General features: G+C 42.1%; 2 protein-coding genes across 6 annotated transcripts in view; one reads left to right on the top strand and one right to left on the bottom strand.

Annotated features, from left to right (window-relative positions):
- The window catches only part of LOC116848033 (CCR4-NOT transcription complex subunit 6-like), a 688139-nt gene that overhangs the window by 201225 nt on the left and 467398 nt on the right, over window positions 1-19516 (bottom strand). The window lies entirely within an intron of this gene.
- Window positions 2898-18671, top strand: LOC116848035. 3 transcript variants are annotated; one of them, XM_032823747.1, is made up of 7 exons: window positions 2898-3982; window positions 4254-4323; window positions 5069-7765; window positions 10637-10805; window positions 11036-11168; window positions 12724-12934; window positions 17410-18671. In XM_032823747.1, the coding sequence occupies exons 3-7, from the start codon at window positions 7754-7756 to the stop codon at window positions 17470-17472; spliced, it is 588 nt and encodes a 195-aa protein (XP_032679638.1). In that variant the 5' UTR covers window positions 2898-3982; window positions 4254-4323; window positions 5069-7753; the 3' UTR covers window positions 17473-18671. The 3 variants fall into 3 exon arrangements, 2 of the variants coding, with proteins under 2 accessions (XP_032679638.1, XP_032679640.1); XM_032823749.1 differs by lacking the exon at window positions 17410-18671 and having other exon boundaries at window positions 2898-6246; window positions 6592-6720; window positions 7654-7765; window positions 10637-12857; XR_004378889.1 differs by lacking the exon at window positions 17410-18671 and having other exon boundaries at window positions 2898-5430; window positions 10637-12857.

Here is a 19516-nt window from a genome sequence, read left to right as displayed (position 1 = left end):
AGCATAGTCTATGTATTCGCTTGTGCCGAGCATCCGTTGGATCTCGTGGCAGCATAAAGGGTGTGTATAACACGTGATTCATTGTAAATGAAGCTAAGTATCTTCTGCGAAGCATGCTCGCGCGCGCGCGCAAGTAATTGACTCGAGATTATCGGCACTTTATCGACGATATTTATTGGGAGTAAAGCGCGGGATATTTTTCACAGGCCGCGATGGGCGGGAGAGACTAATTACGATAAATTTTCCTTTGTCGAGCTATCGAAGTGGCATGCGCAGGATACAGAGACGGATACGGCAGGGATACCGGAACGAGATATTCGTTGTTGCCGTCTGTATCTGCCTTGCTTTCAAGGATTCGATATCGAATTTCGTATGTCTCCGTAAAAATAAATAACAGCGCAGTGATATATAAAATGTTCCTCTTTCTAATAAATTGTTTCTCAAATGTGCATAATGTCGTTCATCAGAGGAGAGAGTATCTCTTTTTCATATTATTTAAATATTATTGTACTCGGACAGCGACGTTCCTCTTGAAAAGAAAGAGGAGGGCAAACAGAAATCGTGCGTCAATCCGGGGTTAAAACGACTTTAAAAATGCAGCATCTTTTTCCCATAAGAATCGCATTACCGCGAAATGGAGACTCGATGATGCAGAGAAGCTCCGGCTTAAATCGTAAACCGACGCGCTCGCGACACATCGGGACCCGATGAGAAAGTCGCTGCAGAGGGTATGCAAAAATGGCGAATTATGCAGAAATAAGTTCGCCGTTTGGCGGAACTGTTCTCTCATCGGGTCACGATTTCTCGGGACCTCGCGGGTCGCAACTCCACGCACGAAATTCCCAGCCGACAATGACGCCCCGGGCGACACGCGCGAGCGTTTTCCCACGATTTGCATCGAGAAGACGTCGTCCTCGTCGACCTGGCCACGTTAAGCCCACCATTCACGCTCATCTTCGCGCTACGTCGGCCGATTAGCCAGACAGTGTTTCGATAACGTCGCGATTCCTGATAAGTGCTCGAGAGTGCACGACTAACGAGTACAGGGTATTACCACTACTACTATTAATACTACCACTAAGACACTCGAGTCCTTTCCTTCGAATGTAGTGGCTTTCCTGCGATCGACGTGTTGCAATATGTGGACATTGTGGACAAGACGTGTCCGATAGTCAAAAATATTCTAGAACCGAAAGACATTTAGAGGAAATCGAGGCAAGATAGTATATTTCCTCCTATGATAAATACATGAACAAAACATATGGACAAGTCTTGAGGCCAACTAGACCCGATTTTTCTCATCGATGTCTTTCACGCGATACGCTAAAAAAATTACTTTTGTACTTGGAAATAAAATATTTTTTACATATGATTTTGTTGACATTATCATGTTTTTACTTATGTCAAGTAAATGTATTATTAAGAAAGCAAGATACAAGTGGCAGTGAAGTTTTTTGATTGCATTACATTTTGGTTGATCTTATTTTAACCAAATTATGGCGTGATGTATGAAATTTTCGTTTCGACAATAAAATCCTTTCTTCAATGTAAGTATCTTGCTTTCTTAATAATACATTTACTTGACATAAATAAAAACATAATAATGTCAACAAAATCATATGTAAAAAATATTTTATTTCCAAATACAAAAATAACTTTTTATCATATCATAGGAGGATTTATCATAAGAGGAAGTATACTATCTTGCCTCGATTTCCTCTAAATATCTTTCGGTTCTAGAGTATTTTCGACTATCGAACACGTCTTGTAAGTATATCACCAACATAGTGGCTGCACGTAGCACTGCCAGTCGCGACCATTACATCGATCTGATCCTGTAAACGTGACTCGGTTTCGCGTCGTTGTCAGCGTTTCAATTAACAGCGTCTAAGTTGCGCGCATTTTTCGCGGTGGCTGAGATTGTTGTGCGTCGTTGTGGGCTTTTGTTCCGGCTCATCCGTTGCGACGCGGCACGCACGTGGGTGTTGCGCACCCACGTGGCGTGGATTTGGTGTCTTTCTCTCTATCTTTTTCTTTCTCTCGTTCGCTCATTGCCCACGTCGTCCGTCCGTCTGTCTGTCCGCATAAAGAAACGTAGAGCGACGGGCAGACGTGGTTAACGGTACTCGAGGAGTCCCTCTACCACCACCTGGCATTATTCCATCCACGTCCGCCCCGCTTCTTCTTCTGCTTCTTCTTCTACTCCGTCTTCCTCCTCCTCTATCTGACCTGATTTCCTGACCCACTACTGTCCGCGAAGGGATCGGGAGAGACAGAAAGAGAAAGAGAGATGGAGACATGCTCTCGGTTGCTAATTCAACTACGGCCGTTAATTTTAGCGACACAGTAGTCCGCCCGATATCAACGGACACCCGCCGCGATACTTACGGTATTATATCGATACGTCGCTGCGGAGAACAATCGACGTCAGTCTCCACGATCGGGAGATTAATGATCGGGTGTCCTATATCCGGGCGGATAACGTTGCTTTCTCTTTGTTAGTGCCGAGTCATGGAATGATACGAGTTGTATGCGCGCGTGTGCACGCGCGAGAATTCCGAAGCGTAAATAACGCAAAAATCGGCAAGATATCGACGGGACATCTAAGAAACGCTTGTCAGATAAGAACCTTCCCATTTACTTCTTATAAGACAAAAAGCGTAGAGTGATCGCGTTAAATAATCATAAACAAAATTCTCGTTGTAAAACGTCGGGGCAGCAATAGTTTTCAAAGGACATCCTGTGGTTTTGCGACAACCACTGGAAGACAAGATAGCTATACTTAACATTCTTCACTGAAACTGTTGTGTTACTGTCTAGTAAACAAAAAGGAATCGATGTATAATTTAAAAGTTGTAAAAAGATACCATGTTTAGAAACTTTACCAGCAAAACACTGACTTTTTTCTGCAAAGATTGTTTTATTGGTTGTACAAAATTGCAAATGCTCTCACACAATAAATGTAAAATTAAATTGGAGCATTGCTCAATGTGAGCTTATGTGAAAAAAAATGATAAAAAATTTCAAAATTGGCTTATCGAGCTCTGTCAGCGTAAATATTTACCCGATACAAAGTTCTGCAAGCGATACAAAATTTGAACATATTTGATGTGCGTTCGTTCCGTTCAGAAAAATTTCAAAAAACATCGCTATACCGGCTGAGTTTAGAAGCTAAAAATACATAAAAAGTTTGCAAAAAAATATCTATATATGCGCGGATATTCTGTTAAATATGATAAAACAAAACGGCACAAATTTAAATAAGATCTGTATATTCGAAATGTGTAGCATGATTGTGTTGGTGTTGATCGACGATGTTTTGACGATCGCTTGTACATTATGAACGTTTTCGGAATTCGCCATCTATTTGGCACCTCGTTAACTCCAATAAGAGAACAGCGAAATAAGTCTATCTCTGATAACACGATTACTTAAATTAAATCCAACGGAGAAAATTTATCGATTATCCGGCGGAGAAACGTCGTAAAATTGAATACTTGTCACGAAGCGCACCCTCTTCGCGCCTTCTTCGTACAAACAGCGGAAATTCGCCAGGCGACGTGATCGTAAGATCGAGGGTGCGTCTCGGAAGTCGGGGAGAAAGAGAAAGAAGAGGAAACCCCTCAGTCGGCTTACGGAACATTGCGGGGAATCTTGTACGGTTATACCGTGGCATTATCTAAGATTCGATAGAGCGTACGACGGCGTGTTCGAGACAGAGCACCGGAAGCGAGCACTCGACCGCGTAGTTCTCCCCTAGCCAGCGAGCAGGACAGGCGAAACGGAAGCGACCGTGCTCGTCGTCCGTGACGAGCTTTTGCACGAGCTTTTGTTCCCTCGGCGAAAACTTTTGCAAGTGTGAGCGAGCGAGTGAACTCGACTTCTCATAGCGCATTCGGGAAAAGCTCCTTTTTCTTCGCGCACGCGCGGCCGTGGCACCTCGTGGATTACTTTCTTCGAGAAGCACTTCCGCCCCGCACCGGTGAGAAACTTCTAAAACGTGACAAAGCCCTCGCGCAGGAGACCTCCCGTCTCCTTGTCCCGCACGAAAACATCCGGACTGCGAAACACGAAAAGGACGAGCGCACGTGTTCGATATACGAGAAATCACGAAATTGCGTTCGTTCAAATGCATTATATGCATGTTTATAATTCATTCGCACATTACGTAATAATAGATGTGTGATAATTTTAATAGTATTATATATATTCGATATATCTATCTATTCATTCGATTTTGTTCCAATTCGAAGCTCACGTGAATGTGGTCCCTGAGAGTGCAACTCTGCGGCCGGACTTTGAGTGAGTTATTTCGACATTTCGGTGAGTTACAGAAACAAGTTGAAAACCTGAAAAGTTTTGAGTAAAAAGATTTAAGGTGATGGGTATTTGTAGGAACCCGATAAAAAATCAATGCGATTTACTTATACATTTTTATATATATTGAGACACACTGTTTGAAATAATTAGGAGATCATTTTTTTAAACGTTCGTATTACAAATACTTGAAAGATTGAATTTAAAAAGTGTACACTTACATAAATTATCTTATGTTTGATTTAAAATACAAAAATATCCGATAAAATTGTTTATTCATTGTGATTTCCTAATTATTCCGAACAGCATGAAATGCATATCAGAATTGCATTACCAAGTGCGAAATATCGTGATTGCTTAATTCGTTCGTGTTAATAAATTTTATAATCGCGCTTATAAATTTTTTAAAATTTTCATGTGTGATGCGAAAAAATCATTTCGGTTAAAATTATAAATTAAATTATTCTTATGAATATATATATAATAATTATATAATTTTTGCTTGGTACATATGATTGTTTGCCTAAAAACTTGAATTTTTATAAAACGAGAACCGCGTTTTTCGCGGTACAGTACAGTCGTGCGCAAACCGAAATGTTTTCTTTATTTCCTGCGGCCTTGTCGAAAAAATGTTTTCAGTCCACGATTTTTTATACGTAATTCGTAATTTGCGAATATATTGTTGAATCGCTGCAATATATTATGCGTTTTTCGTGTAATCATAAAACGACCAGAATTATCGTGCCCACAGATGTTCCTTAGACTGCAAAGGACTTACCAATCTTAGACCGGTCGGCGCATTATTTTCTCTGTTGGCTCAATTTCCTATCTTTGTTGAATTGTTTAATATTTGCTTATCTCAAATAAATCTTCAGTCAAATCAGTTTATGCATACATTACTTACCGAAATGAAGAATAAAGATTAAGTGGAAAATTAAATGGAGTAAACATTAATAAAGAGAATAAAAGTTAAATAAAGAGTATTGAGATAACCAAATATTAAATAATTCCAACAAAATTTCAACTCGACGGAAGTTGGACACCGAAGCAGCCGGACGAAGCAGCGCATTCGGGATTTCACCAGCGGACACTGTGGTATATCAACGTGAAATAGTGAGTACACCATTGCGCATGCAATATAGATGTAAATCGCATTGATTTCCGACGAGAAAAGTCAGTGCGTGAAATGCGTATTCTGATAATACTCACTGAGGTGATTTAATATATCACGGCTTGAGAACGGCATAAAACCAATGTTTTTAATTAACAACACGATCTATCGACGGCTGTCAATTTGCTGACAACTGCACGAAATTATAATTTAATATGTTTAAACGCGTTAAGTGACTTAAGACGGAAAGAAATGTGTAAAAAAGATTCAGCCAAAATAATATACTTTGATTTGCAGTGCAATCAATTCGTCACGAGTTGATAATGATGAATTTCGTGACAATAGAAATATAAGCGATTTAACATCAAGTTAAATTCTTTTCTCTTTTTTATACTCGAATCAAATGCATTGGAAAAAGCCTACCAGCATATATTATATTGGTTTACCGGGACAAGAGAGTAACATGACAGCTCAATGTATGCCGTGGGTCGCAATGTGTTAAAAGCTTTAGGGATTAAAGTTTTAGAGATGCGCGCTGGACAGGCGCATAAAAACTGCCTGAGAAAGGCGCTCAAAAAAGAGCGAGTTGAATTAAAAAAGAACAAAAATCAAGGAAGCAATTTCGCGCACGTAATGGCACCGCTTTCGAGAAACAACTTCGATTCGCCGTTATCGATCCAGCGAGTTCACACGCGAACCTTCAGTTTGTCAATGTAACCGTACATCAATCAGTCATAGTCAGAAACTTCGAGTATGCTCGATAGATCCGTCGTAGGAAGTCGCAAGTACGTGTATCCGAGAATATGATAGAAGAGAAGGTTGGTTCAATTTTTGTACAACAGCTCTCGGATATTCTCAATCCTGACAGGCCATTCGATCGCGACGAGGTTATAATAATCGCGTAACTAATATCGTAACATATTGTTGAATTATTAAGCATTATCTTTCATCGCAATTAGGATCTATTTCTAAAATCGAAATATATCTTAAGAACATATACGTAGAACGTCCACTAAAGTTTATATACTTTTTTGGGTGAACTATTTCGTGACAGCTGGGAAACTCGTCGTTCGTTACCAGAAGCTAATATTTGCCGTAGAATTCACACGCCCGTTTCTAATCGACGCGATCGCTCATAACCTACTCGATTCTCAATATAATAGTCGTGCGATGCGACCTGGTGCCCGGTCTGCGACAAGCAGGTGAGCGTTGAAGGAAGAGACACGTATAGACTCCTTGCACACATTCGTAAATATCATCCCAAGATCACCGGCAAATGTTTGGACAATCAGGTACTAACATTTGCTTTTCTGAGAAACGTGGAAGAATCCTTCCTCGGTATTAAGATAGCTAAAATATGGTAGTAGAAAAATCTCGCGACGTTATACGCGTTATCGCCGCGCCATATCGTAAAATATAAAACGCCATTTTGGTATTTTACATAAAAATACATACCCTCTGTATTTTACATATAAAATGTTTTTCTTTTTATATCATGTTTGAAATTTTATATCTTGTACTATTTGGTATTATGTAATATTTCATTTTTGATATGGCGGATGTTTTTTTACATTATATACCATCTCCTTGTTCGCGCACGAGAGACAGATTGAGAGAGAAACTCTCTGTCTCTCTCTCTTTTGCACGTTCCACCTCCGAACACCCTTTTATCCATCCTGTATTCCCTTAACCCACGATCTCCTCTCAGGTCGAGAGAGAATACATAAAGTCTAAAATAGGTGTAAGAGAAACCTTTGTTCCTGTAACCTCCTCGGAGAGTAAATACTAAGCGTGCGGCGAATTTCGAGGAGACGCGTCGTGTCGGACACAGTTTGCGCGCGTCGCGCTCTCGCGAGATTATCGTCGTGCTTTCTCGTTTAATTAAGTGGTAACTAAACATTCCAGTCTATTTACGATCTATTAAGCCCGAGGGAGCGAACATTTTTCTCTCAGCGCCCAGATATTTTCACGGATTTAATTATCTGCACGTTGCGCGTTTTCTTAAATAATCAAATTTTATTCGTAATTCTCTTTAAGGAAAAATTGTCTCGTAAATTAATTGAGAACTGCTTTGCCGTTCGTGAAGCTTCTTATGGACATACCAGTCGCATATTGCGTTCGAGCTTCGTGTTAATTGAATCACGTAATACGCACGAAATGGCCCTCTCTTTCTCTTTCTTTCTCCCACACACATACACATTCATTTGATCTTCGTGATTTTGCAGACGGACACGAAGGCGAAAGTATCGTCGAGTCGGATTTCATCCTCGGAAAATTCGATCACGCCGGCTTATAGCGGCAAGAAGAACGAGCCAAAGAAATTTTATGCCGCTCGCGGTAAATTCCGTTGTAATATTGTAGTTTCACGTGTTGCGCACGATACTCTAATTCGGATACGGTAAACGCTAAAGTCCTGTGCGCAATGCGAAGAGCTAAGAGGCAGTGAGAGGCAGCGGAAGGCAGAAGGGAATACAGTAGGTGGTAGTGGGAGGCAGAGGGAGGAAGAGAGAGGAAAAAAGAGATAGAGAAAGGCAGAGGATGGCAGAGGGAGATATACTTTCTTAAAGTGAATCAATGAATAGTCACTGATATCAGTTATAAGTATAGCATTGAGCACTTTTAGTGCAACACTTATAACTGCAAATCAGTTTATTCACTGTTTTCAGTGATGTTTCACTGATTCATTTTAAGAGAGTAGGGTGGCAGAGCAAGGCAGAAAGAGACAGAGGTAGGCAAAGAGAGGCAGAGAGAGAGAGAGAGAGAGAACTAATTGTTAAAATAAAAGTCGCGCGAATTGCCGGTCACTTTGTTGATACAAGATCGTATATTTCTACATGAAGTGACCGGGCGTACTTCTCTTAATTATGGCGACTGTAGGCCATTTGCAAAGCGTTCACGTTTATCCGATAAACTTTTTGCCTCCTGTTTGCATAATGTCGCTAGGCTACGGCAACCTTCGTTACCGCCCTTAACGAGAAATGGCTTTTTGTTGATCTTTCGCGACACGCGCCGTCGGCCTAGTCGAAATTCAGCGCTCACGGCTTTTTTGTCCGAGCGGCCAAGGATTAATCTTATGTCCGCTGTCCCTCGAACCGATCGGTCACGCTTGTAGATTTGCGCACACAGAGTTTGAGAGATTAATTTGACAATCGGCGGAACTTGAGTGCGGCTTTTTAAGTTTGCGCGCGGTATTCGTTTTCTCTTGGAAAGATAAATACGATATTATTTGTTTCGATCGTGATATTTATTGAACTTAACTATACATTTTTTACACTTTCGTGTACCATGTGGATTAATTCGATTACGACTATTAACACCTCCCGCGGCCGCGGGACTAATCTTCTCAGGTTCGCAAAAACTCGACCTTAAACCACAAGGCGCCGGAACTCTCCGTGCAAACTATAATTACAACGCGCACGACGTCGACGTTACGTAAGAATCATCACAGTCGTTCGCGGCATGAACACACGCTATCAGATGCTCATCAGCCGCGGGGTGCTTTGCGACAGGTGTTTTGCTTCATTCCATTAATGAGACGCGCGAAAAGGATCCGCATGATTTGCCCGTCGTGCGGACACGTTTACGGCATGTACAAAAACGCAAAGCTGCGGCCGCGCAAGACTGCCGATATCATCCGCGCAGCAGCCGACTCTCTAAACAGAATCTAAAGAGATTGATACGAGACTCAGAATATCAAAGTAGGCGTTAAATAAAATATTGGAGTAATAGTAAGATCAGAATTTCAATTCGAGAGTTCGTTTCGTCATCGTTGTTGTTATCGTGCCGATACCTCGTCGCCGATAACGAGCGTCGCTGTGGTGCCGCGGCCCTGAATAAAAACATTTTCTCCCATTTACGCCCATTTCAACATTAATATTTCAGCATCGATTGTCGACTCGATTATGCCCGGCGCGTCGGCGAGCTTAATTAAAAAGCTTTATTATTCGATATTTTAACCCACCGCTTTCTGTGCGTCGACGCGCGTGTTCTGTTATTTCAACCAGCAATTAAGGCTCGCGTGATTTTCAAACAACGAACACACGGATTCCGCGCTGTGCTCCGCGTGCGTATTACGTTTTTCACGATTGTTAACCATAAACCCCGTGCTTTTTTGTACTCTTCTTCGTGGATCGTTTTCTCTCAGAGTTGATGAAACGAGAGGAACGACGATCCCAATATGCCGGATTATCGTTGCGGAAGATGAAAGATTCATCCCAGTCGACGGAACAACAGTGAGTGAAAAGGGCTGCGGATTGCTTTTCCCTCCTCCTCCTTTTCCCGCCCACCTCACGATATATTGTTGTTTCAATATGCAGTTACGCGTCCACACGCGATCATCAGCCCGAGGCGATTTCCATAATGACTTATTACGCTCGTAATTAAACCACGGATTTTGTCGTAATCAACGGTCAGTGGTCCGAATCGGTTTACCGCAAACACGATCGAGCGCGCCGCGTTTAAAACGGTAATTAGAAATGCGTTCGTAAATTCTGTTCATTAACGTCACGCTGTTAAATGCGACTCGTGCGTGCACGACGGTCGAACGCGCGAATACTTTATGCAGCTATACTTGGTTGCGAACTATTTGAGACACAATGAAATAAGGAATGCGTGAAATTGTCGTCAAACTGAAAGTCATTATTGACAGACCTACACTGTAATCGATTACGACAGGAGATAAAGTCATAGTACGTGGTGTAGATATTAGCGCTTTATTACTCTCTTAAAATGAATCACTCAAACATTACTAAAAACAGTGAATGTACTGTACACTGATTGCAGTTATAAGAAAACTGAAAGTGATCAGTGATATACTCATAACTGATATCAGTGACTATTCACTGATTCACTTTAAGAGAGTATATTCTCATGTGTGATAAATAAAAGTACAATAAAAATACTCAAACTCGAGGAATAGACTGTCAGTAAGGTTTATCTTGTTAAGAAACATAGTAAATTTCTCTAGAATCATAATAATTTTGATGACACATTTCAGTTCCTGAAATATAAGTAGTACATATAAATTCAAAGGAATGAATTATTACAGAACGTCGACTTCTCTATTCCTCGGCTACAAAATTTGGCAGTAATGTTTACTATAGAATTCTCTCCGTGCACCTCTGATGGTTTGATGAACGCTTTACTTCATTGTGTCTAAACCGTTTGGCACAACTCAGTGTGTACACACGAATACATTTATTCTTTTAGAAGACGCGCTTTTGTAAATCGCAGCGGACGGAATACAAACGGAGGCAGCCGTCACGAAGTGGCGCGTTACTGCCGTGGGTCTCGGTGTTAAGAGGGCGTGATGACGACGATGACGATGGTGACGGAGCTCGCGCGTCAAAACAGTCGAGAAGCGCCTACTTCACGAAAGGTCCGTAAAGTCCGTATCAAATCACAGCCGGTTGGATTGCGATCGGCGATGGCAAAGCAACCGCCGATCTAGAACATTGACTGCCAATTGGGCAATGCTTCATTTTCTATAATCATCAATCGCAATTCAGTCAGCAATCGCTAGTATGATACGAGCTTAAGATTGTCCCGCGGATTCTCCAAATAGGTCGCAAATTACGGAGACGTGAAAGCTATTATTCACTCTTACAGTCGAGAACGAAACATGGAGGTACCACGGCAAATCAACTCGCTGTCCCGCGTGCGGCGTGAAGGACGTGCCGATCATTCTTACGAAACAGCAAAAGTTCACGAGTTCTCGCTTAGTCGCATTCTGCTTGTTGGGGTTAGTCTTTGAGAAAAATTGCCGAGAGTTCCGCGCAACGAGAACGGAGAAAGTGGTGATAGAACGTCGTATCGTTTGTTTGTTCGCAACCCGAGACAAAATTTTACCTTCGACTTGAGCTTCCTAACGTCTGCATATTTTAAAGAATCAATATGTTTAATATATATGAAAACTGAAATGCTAAATAGCGCTTTTAAATGGCAGCAAAACGCGTAAAGTGTCACTTGTAGGTTCTAAGGAAAACCTCGCGGTAAAACTGGTAGATTAAATAGAAGAGATTGATGTGGGTTTCAGGATATCAAAGTAGGTGTTAAATGGAATATTAACGTCGAAGGTAGGATTAAAATTTCGACTCGGGAACGAACGAGATGGAAAACAACGTAAATTGCACACAACGCATAACTCGGACGCTCGTAACGTAAATTGCACGAGTAACGGTAATAAGTAATTTATTTATTTTCACAGCGTGCACGAAACGGCACGAAAGCCCCACGATAAATCGATAGTTTAATATTAAATAAATAAAAGCGCCAAGAGGTTAGCGCAGGGTGAGCTCAAAGGAGAAAGAGAGAAAAATAGCACGCTCAGCCGCAACCGTTCCAACTTTTTCGCGTAAATTTGCGCCGATAAAGGAATTCCACGGTAAAATACGTTTCCGATAATCGCTTATTAGCGGCGGTAAAAACGGCGCTAATTAGCGAGGCGCGCGCGCCGGCGTAGCACACATACACACACATACACCTACGCTCTTTCCCCGACAATCTTTCGCGACATATAACGCGGATTTGAAAAGACTAACGTGCCCGCCATAATGTCAACGTGTCGCGCTCCGACGAAGTGCGAATCACTCCGGCTCTCGTAATTACTAAATCCCTCTCTCGTTAAATTTAATCCCGGTTCGCGGCGTTCATTTTCAGCGAATCGAATACGACGGGGAATCGCGAAATTATTCGCTTTCATAAATCACCATCGCCGTCGGGCACGTACGTGTCTGTGTATGTGTGTAACGTTTTATCTCGAAATGGAATATATTCGCGTTATCGCATCTGATTAAGCGAAACGCAACACGCGATTCCACGTAACGACGTTAAAATGCGCTGAGCAACATTTTTGATTCCGATGAGCCGGCATTTTTCTTTCCCTTCAATGCGTATTCCAAGTGATAATTCTGCTCATCGCCGCGCCATTTTGCAATAAAGCAAAGACGAGTTTTCTTTGATGATCAATATTTAATGGATAATGTTTCGACATTATGCGCGGTAAAGTATAAAACGTAACATTGCGAGGAATAATTACGCAACATATCAGAGATTACAGACGCTACTGATGAGGAAAATGTGGAGAATGCAATGTTGTCAACCGCGCTCTCTAATAAGAAAATTCTTTCACGTAGTTATAATTAAAAATTTTTATAAAAATTTACTGTACAAGGAAGAAAGAGAGAAAGAGAGTTTCACGTCGTGATAATCATAAAAGTCCATCCGGATGTTCCTCTCCTGTAAAAAATATAGATCGCTAACGCGCGATATTTGTCCGTTTGTCTGCTCGTTCGCAGATGTTGGCCGCTCTGTATCATTCCGCTGATGATGAGCCGGGATAAAAACGTGCACACGCTATGTCCACACTGCGGCCACGATTACGACGCGGATTGTCCGATGGATAACAAACGCTGCTCTCCGAAATGCACGGTCAGCCGCGGGAGATTCAACGATTTCACAACTACGCGACCGCAACGTCTTCGATCGGAGTGTGGTGGCTCGTGGAAAGTGAGTGGCAATGTACCATTACATTAGTTGACAACGGCAGATCAGATCCTCGACGCTTGTTCTACTTTTGCCGGTCAACTCGAGAATATTAAAGCCGACACTGGAAATACCGAGCGTAATTTCAGGACGCTTATTAAGTAAAGACACGTAGAGCCGGTGCAAATTACGAAAGAGATTTTATGATGATTAAAGTCGTAACTCGTGTAACTCGAGATTAGCTTTTCTGTTTTCTTCGATAACTTTATGGGGACGCGACTGTATAAAAGGATGAATACAGGCTATCTAGGTGTCTTCGTGTTCATGCGACGCTGGCGTTTGCTTTCTCGCACTATTCACGCTGCACTTCTCTCTGAGGATACGATTCACTTAGAGCTACAAACGCTTTGTAATGCGTAAAGAAAGATTATGATTAGCGCTATGTAGCGCTTCAAAGCGTTTGCAGCATCAAGTGGATTCTATACTGACTGTGGCGAACGACCAACGTGGTGGGAAGACCGCGTGGTCGTTGCGACGGCATGGCCGAGTCGTTCATGCTTGCTGCGTGGATTCCCGCGAAGTGGAGATAGCAAACTGTCTTCGCTGCACATGCGCGTGAGATATCGCGACCTACCCCACAGTGCGCGAAAGGATTAACGCTGACCGATCGCGGGTCGATACAAACGTCAATAATTCCACTTGTAGACGTCGTAGAGACTCGAAACAAAAACCATTGGAAAGAAGAAATTACTACGTTTTTGGATGAATGTGAAATTATGAATTAATTAGCATACTTTCTACACACATTAGCATAGTTTCTGCACGCAGAAACATGAATATCTTTTATTTTTTAAATATCTTCTCCCCCAGGACATATATGCTAAAGCGAAAAAAACAAAACAAATTAAATAAAAGTTACTGTGCCATTCCGAAAAAAATACTAAAAACTTTTAATCTAGTAAACATTTTTTTAATTGTATTTTTTGCACAAACAGATTTATATATTTTTAACCAATCAAAGGTTCGTTAATGTGTACTAGTAACCCTTATCATCTGTAGAAGCACGATTTGAGGTGCGACAACGAGACTGACGCGAACGGCAAACGTCTTCATGGACGCGAATCGCGCGAGTCGGAAGTTGCGGAAACTCGGAAACATGGCGGATCATCATTCGGCGACGGCGACAGCGCGGAGTTTGATTTTTGCACGACGTAACCTTGCCGTCGTCGGGAGTGCGGCGGCTAAGGGGTTCGAATCGACCGGGCCCGATGAATGAAATGCATTTGCACACCGGCGAAGCGCGAACTGCTACTTCGTTACTCCACGTAAATTCGATTCTCGCGGAATTCCGAGGAAAGGTGACGACACGAATACATCGGCCGCGGGGAACTTAAATGGAAACTCACGACGCAAATAGTTTCGCACGTGTAGGAAAGACTTGATGCGCGACTTTCTGCCAACTGACGATTTCAGGAGGAGGAACTACGAGACAAGTCCAGAGATGGGGGATAAGACACGTCACAACATCGTTTCATTAATCAGCGCTGACGCATTCTTCTACGTCTTTACTTTGCAGATCACATCGTGCGAGTTTTTTCTAAAAGCATTTCGGCCGTTTTTTCGTTTGAGATACGGTTATTGATTTGTTTACCGTGCATTGGCCGCCCGGTTTTAGATAAGCTTTTGGGCGCACGAGATTTCGTGCGACAACGAACGCTGGAATAAAACTGAAAAACTCTGAAAACTGTGCAACGTAGTGTCCGCTTCGGAATGAAAGCGCGTAATATTGATTATTTCCGTGTCAAAAGTGTAACGCTCGGCTTTTCGCCGAGCGCAAAACTCTTTTTTGTTCAGAACTTGCGTGGTTTCAATCTCGTTTCATTCTGTTTTTCTTTCCTCGTTCTTCTTTCTTCTTCCTCTTTTTTTGTAGGGTCTATATTGACGGTAAATCAAGTTGTGACGTTCTCGCGTGATCGCTAAAATTATTACAGATGCGAGCAAGAGTAACTTCCTTCGGGAATTACGCCAAGGAAGACCGAGCGTAAGGTTTGAATAAACGACGTTGCTCGCTAACGTGAGATTTAGTGGGCGTACCGTAATTTATTGGCGCGTTTAAGGCATAAAATAAACGGGAAGTATGAATGGGCTATCTCTTTCTCTCTCACTTCTCCTCTTTACGCCGGACAACGGCAACATTCGTTCCATTTCCTTATTACCTCATTATCTTATGTCGGCCGACTTGTCTTCGGAGTGCGTCCGGATAATAATTTCCCGGAACTCTTTGCCAGATAGCTCGTAAAAGCGGGAAAAACTCGTGCGCGCACGCGGAATGAATGACTGCGCGAACTTCGAGAATCCCGCTAAACGCGGACTTTCCTCTTTCTCCTTCAGACCGCGAATAGCACCCGGGAAGCGCGCGCCGAAATCACTCAATCAGCCGCGCCTCGTTAATCGCACGAGCGCGCTTAAAACATTGAGGACTCTCTGGGATTAAGTAAGTGTTAATAAGCTGGCAATTAAAGTGAATCGCGATTCCGAGGCGCAATACGATCAAGTGTTTTCGTCAAGTTTCTCACATAACGAAGAACGCACGAGTATGACACATGCGGCGTATCGCGTTATGTCAAAGCAAATCGATATATTTACGCTCGTCTCGCCGTCTTGCGCGGGTATACGCTCGATTAATTACGTCGGACACGTCTCGGTGCTCGGCTTCCGAGTTCTTCGTTTCGGCCATAAGAAATGGGAGAATCATCGGCAGTCCGATTTTTCCCCGTTTTTATCGTCGTCCACCACTGATGGCACACCCCCGCGGCACACCGTAGGACGATTGAACCAAAGGACGGAGTGTCGCCCTCTCTTTCTCTCTCTTTCAGAATGTTCTCCCAAGAACCGGCCGGTAACGTGGGCACGTAACGGACATAAAACGATGAAAGTAATCTCGGCTGCGATCTCGTCGACGGCCGGAATCGACGACGTTCGATACGCTGTGCGCGCGTCCCGTAAAGATGGCTCGGGTGAGATCAATTCCGCTTCTCCGGTCGCGACGCTCCTAATAGAGTTTAGTCCTCTTATTGTCTTCTCTGTGTAGCTGCAGCTTGTTCCCCGGTCTTTGACGGCGAAACTTATGGTCCTCGAACATAATAAATATCTTATAACCAAGGAGGAGAAAGAGGGAAACAGGAACGTTCGCTCTTTCGTCGGCGATCTGGGACGAAGCTACATCGAGCGTAAAATCCAACTCTCGCAAAGACAACGCGGCGAAAATCATTTTCATTTGTCGCGATCTCTCGATCTCAGTGACACTCTCCGTTGGAATCGGCGTGTCAGCTTGTTTCGTAGCGAAAACGTTAATTCATATAAATCCGCGCATCGAAACCGTTAATTCATATAAATATAAAATTTTACCGAAGAAAAAAAAAGTTGACTCGACTCTATCTAGGGCGCTCGCGAGCGTGTAACGAAACGCGTCCCTAGTAAGCAAACCAAATTTTCCTTTTGATTTAATGATTCTTGATTGAGAAGTACTAAACTTATACCAGCATTTAAAATGTATTTTATGTAAGTCTGACGCTTATGACGTATTTATAGTAGATTTACAGATATATAAACTTTTATAAAGTGCTTGAAACGCAATTACTTGATTGCAATATATATTTTTCTGTGTGTGCATCCATTTTCTCAGTTCTATCTCTATTTTCCCGTTTCACTCGAATATCATTCGCGATAACAGTGTCTCCGTTTTTTCTAAGCAGCTCCCGACTAGAAATTTACCCCATAGTTCTAATCGGGTTGACCATAACTGGATGTCGGGTCCATTTAAAGTTATACTGTCGGGTCCTGAAAAGTCACGTAACGCTGCGTCATTATGAGAACCTTCATCAGGTTCATTATAATATCCTCATCAGGCTATACTATTGAATCCCTATCACGTTTTCCCATACAGCACAATAATGTTAAATCAATGTTAAGAAAATGTTGAATTGCACATTGACAATGTCAATATTGCAGTAACATTGAGAAACATTGAATCAACGTTGCACAAATCTTGATATAATGTAAAAATGTCCGCTTAAAAGTTTTCCACGTAGCTTTCGTAAAAAAAACTAATTCCTAATTTTCTTATTACTATTAATTATTATTATTATGTCTTATAATTGCTAGGAATCGAAAGATTGTCAAAACACTCTAAAACTTTCGCGAACCCTCCCTAAATAATTTCAAATCCGAAGTGGTACGCCGGTACCATTCATCCTGACTGCGTTGCTTAACTTGACGATCGAGCGGCGCGCGATAATTCCAATGACTCCAACTATAAAAAGAACCTGATCAATAAAGCATTATGAAATAATATATTAGGATAATACATTAAGGTACTAATATATATCTAATCATTATAACCTTGCAAAGGTCTTCCTTACTCGGTTTTTATCAGTACATGATTAGGTTTACCATAGTAAGGATAAACGAACGCCTAATTAGGACCTTATACATTTCAGATATACCTGATGACAATTTCTAGTCGGGCGGTAGTCGAGACAAACGGAACAACCCTAAAGTAGAGTAGTAAATAAGTAGATAGTAAACTAGTAAATAACGTAGATAGTAAATAACGTGGATAGTAAACTAGAATATGTCAATAACTTTCTTACTCAACTTTTTCGCAAAGCCATAAAATAATAAAAACTGACTAGTTCCCAACACATGACTAGCTTTTCCCGGAAATGTTTTTACTTGAAAATATTATTTTACATGGTATAACAAGCCTCTTGTCGGTGCATTTTGCCAGCAAGAAGATCGGAAGTTCGCCGCGTCGCTCACTAAGATCATAGTCGCGCCGCGATACCAACGACAGCAGTATTCACTCGAACCACAACCTACCGTGGGAGCGCATAATACCGTGGAGAGAGCATCGATCCCTCTCTTTTCGCCGGCTACGATACCGGTCGCGAGATACGTTCGCGGATCACCGAGATATGAAGAACACAATGCGAGATCGTCAGTTAAACTGGGCCATGAAAGCGGTACCCGAGCGTTATAAGAAAAGCCATATAATTAGCATTGCAAACGTTCCTTGCTCCCGCTCTCTTCTCGGCTTCCTCTCTACCGTCCCTACTCCTTCTCGCTATCTTTCTCCCTCGCGGAATTCACTTAACGCCTTCGCTTCTATTATTGATATAGTTTGTAAACACAGACCATATTATTACACACACCGCGCATCTGAAACCATTAATTCATATAAATATTATAAAATTTTACCGAAGAAAAAAAAAGTTGACTCGATTCTATCTAGGGCGCTCGCGAGCGTGTAACGAAACGCGTCCCTAGTAAGCAAACCAAATTTTCCTTTTGATTTAATGATTCTTGATTGAAGTACTAAACTTATACCAGCATTTAAAATGTATTTTATGTAAGTCTGACGCTTATGACGTATTTATAGTAGATTTACAGATATATAAACTTTTATAAAGTGCTTGAAACGCAATTACTTGATTGCAATATATATTTTTCTGTGTGTGCATCCATTCTCTCAGTTCTATCTCTATTTTCCCGTTTCACTCGAATATCATTCGCGGTAACAGTGTCTCCGTTTTTTCTCATCTGGCTGTATCGGCATGCTCGACTGGCCACGCAACAAGGAGCCTTCTCTTCCTCCTCCGCCTCCGCCTTCTCCTCCTCTCCTGAGGAGTCCTGTATACTGTTAACCGGTGCCAACCACCGCCGTCCTGTAATCAATGCGCCATCGCCATCGTTACGACCACCTACGATACCCGATATCCTCTTCCTGTCGGATTTTACGGCCGCTGTTCGCCGCGGCGGCGTATATTTCCGGGGAGACTCTTCTTTTTCAGGAAGGCGCCGTCGATATCTCTCGGCGTCGTTCCTTTGACCGCGTCACTTCGGGGAATCGAAGTCGCACTACGACAGCGACGAAGCGTTTCGATGGAAGCGTCGTTCGATGTGGAAACGCATAATCCGCTGCCGGCTTTCGCAAATTCCGAATGTTCTCGGGAGATTTAGGGATTTTCCGCCGGTCGCGCGCGAGATGGATGCGGGATATTTTGATCTCTTCGTATATATTTTATCCCTCGTTGTCTTACACGACGTTATTTCCTTGTCACGTCGTTACGACTTCTTAAACCGATTTCGAGAGTTTTCGGAGGATTTGGAGATTTGTGTTTTCTTTTCTTCTCTCCTATAACGAGATATTTTAGTCTTCTCGCTGTCATCTTGTCATTTCACTTTGCTTCTTTTCTCGCTTTCTCCAATCGCGTTTTCTCCAATCAATAGACTTCAAGACAACATCCATTGAGTAAAGAATTGAAAAAGTGGAAGAGGGGGAAGAAAAGGCTATATACAGGGTGTTCAAAAAGTCCCGGACCGGTGAATATCTCGAAAACTAAGCATTTTAGAAAAAAATGTTTCAGATAAAAGTCGTGGCGTTTAAAAAGATGTATTTACTGATCACATCAGTTTGACCTTGGGTTGCGTAGCGAAGGTCAGGTTAAGGTCACATTAATTTTTTTAAATGGAACACCCCATTTTTCATTGCATATTCTTATAGCACATCTCGAGAGCTTTCCAAAACGCTATAATAAAATATTT

This window comes from Odontomachus brunneus, unplaced genomic scaffold, assembly GCF_010583005.1.
Source record: "Odontomachus brunneus isolate Ranch 3 - 2012 unplaced genomic scaffold, Obru_v1 Obru_scaffold_087, whole genome shotgun sequence".
NCBI lineage: Eukaryota > Metazoa > Arthropoda > Insecta > Hymenoptera > Formicidae > Odontomachus > Odontomachus brunneus.
The sequence above is the reverse complement of the archived record's forward strand: the minus strand, read 5'-3'. Positions and strand labels throughout refer to the sequence as shown.

Excerpts from the sequence above, each read along its gene's own strand:
- LOC116848035 (XM_032823747.1), top strand. Across the intron at positions 10,806-11,035 it reads AAGCGCCTACTTCACGAAAG|TCGAGAACGAAACATGGAGG; the intron begins GTCCGTAAAGTC and ends TCACTCTTACAG. Across the intron at positions 11,169-12,723 it reads GTCGCATTCTGCTTGTTGGG|ATGTTGGCCGCTCTGTATCA; the intron begins GTTAGTCTTTGA and ends GCTCGTTCGCAG.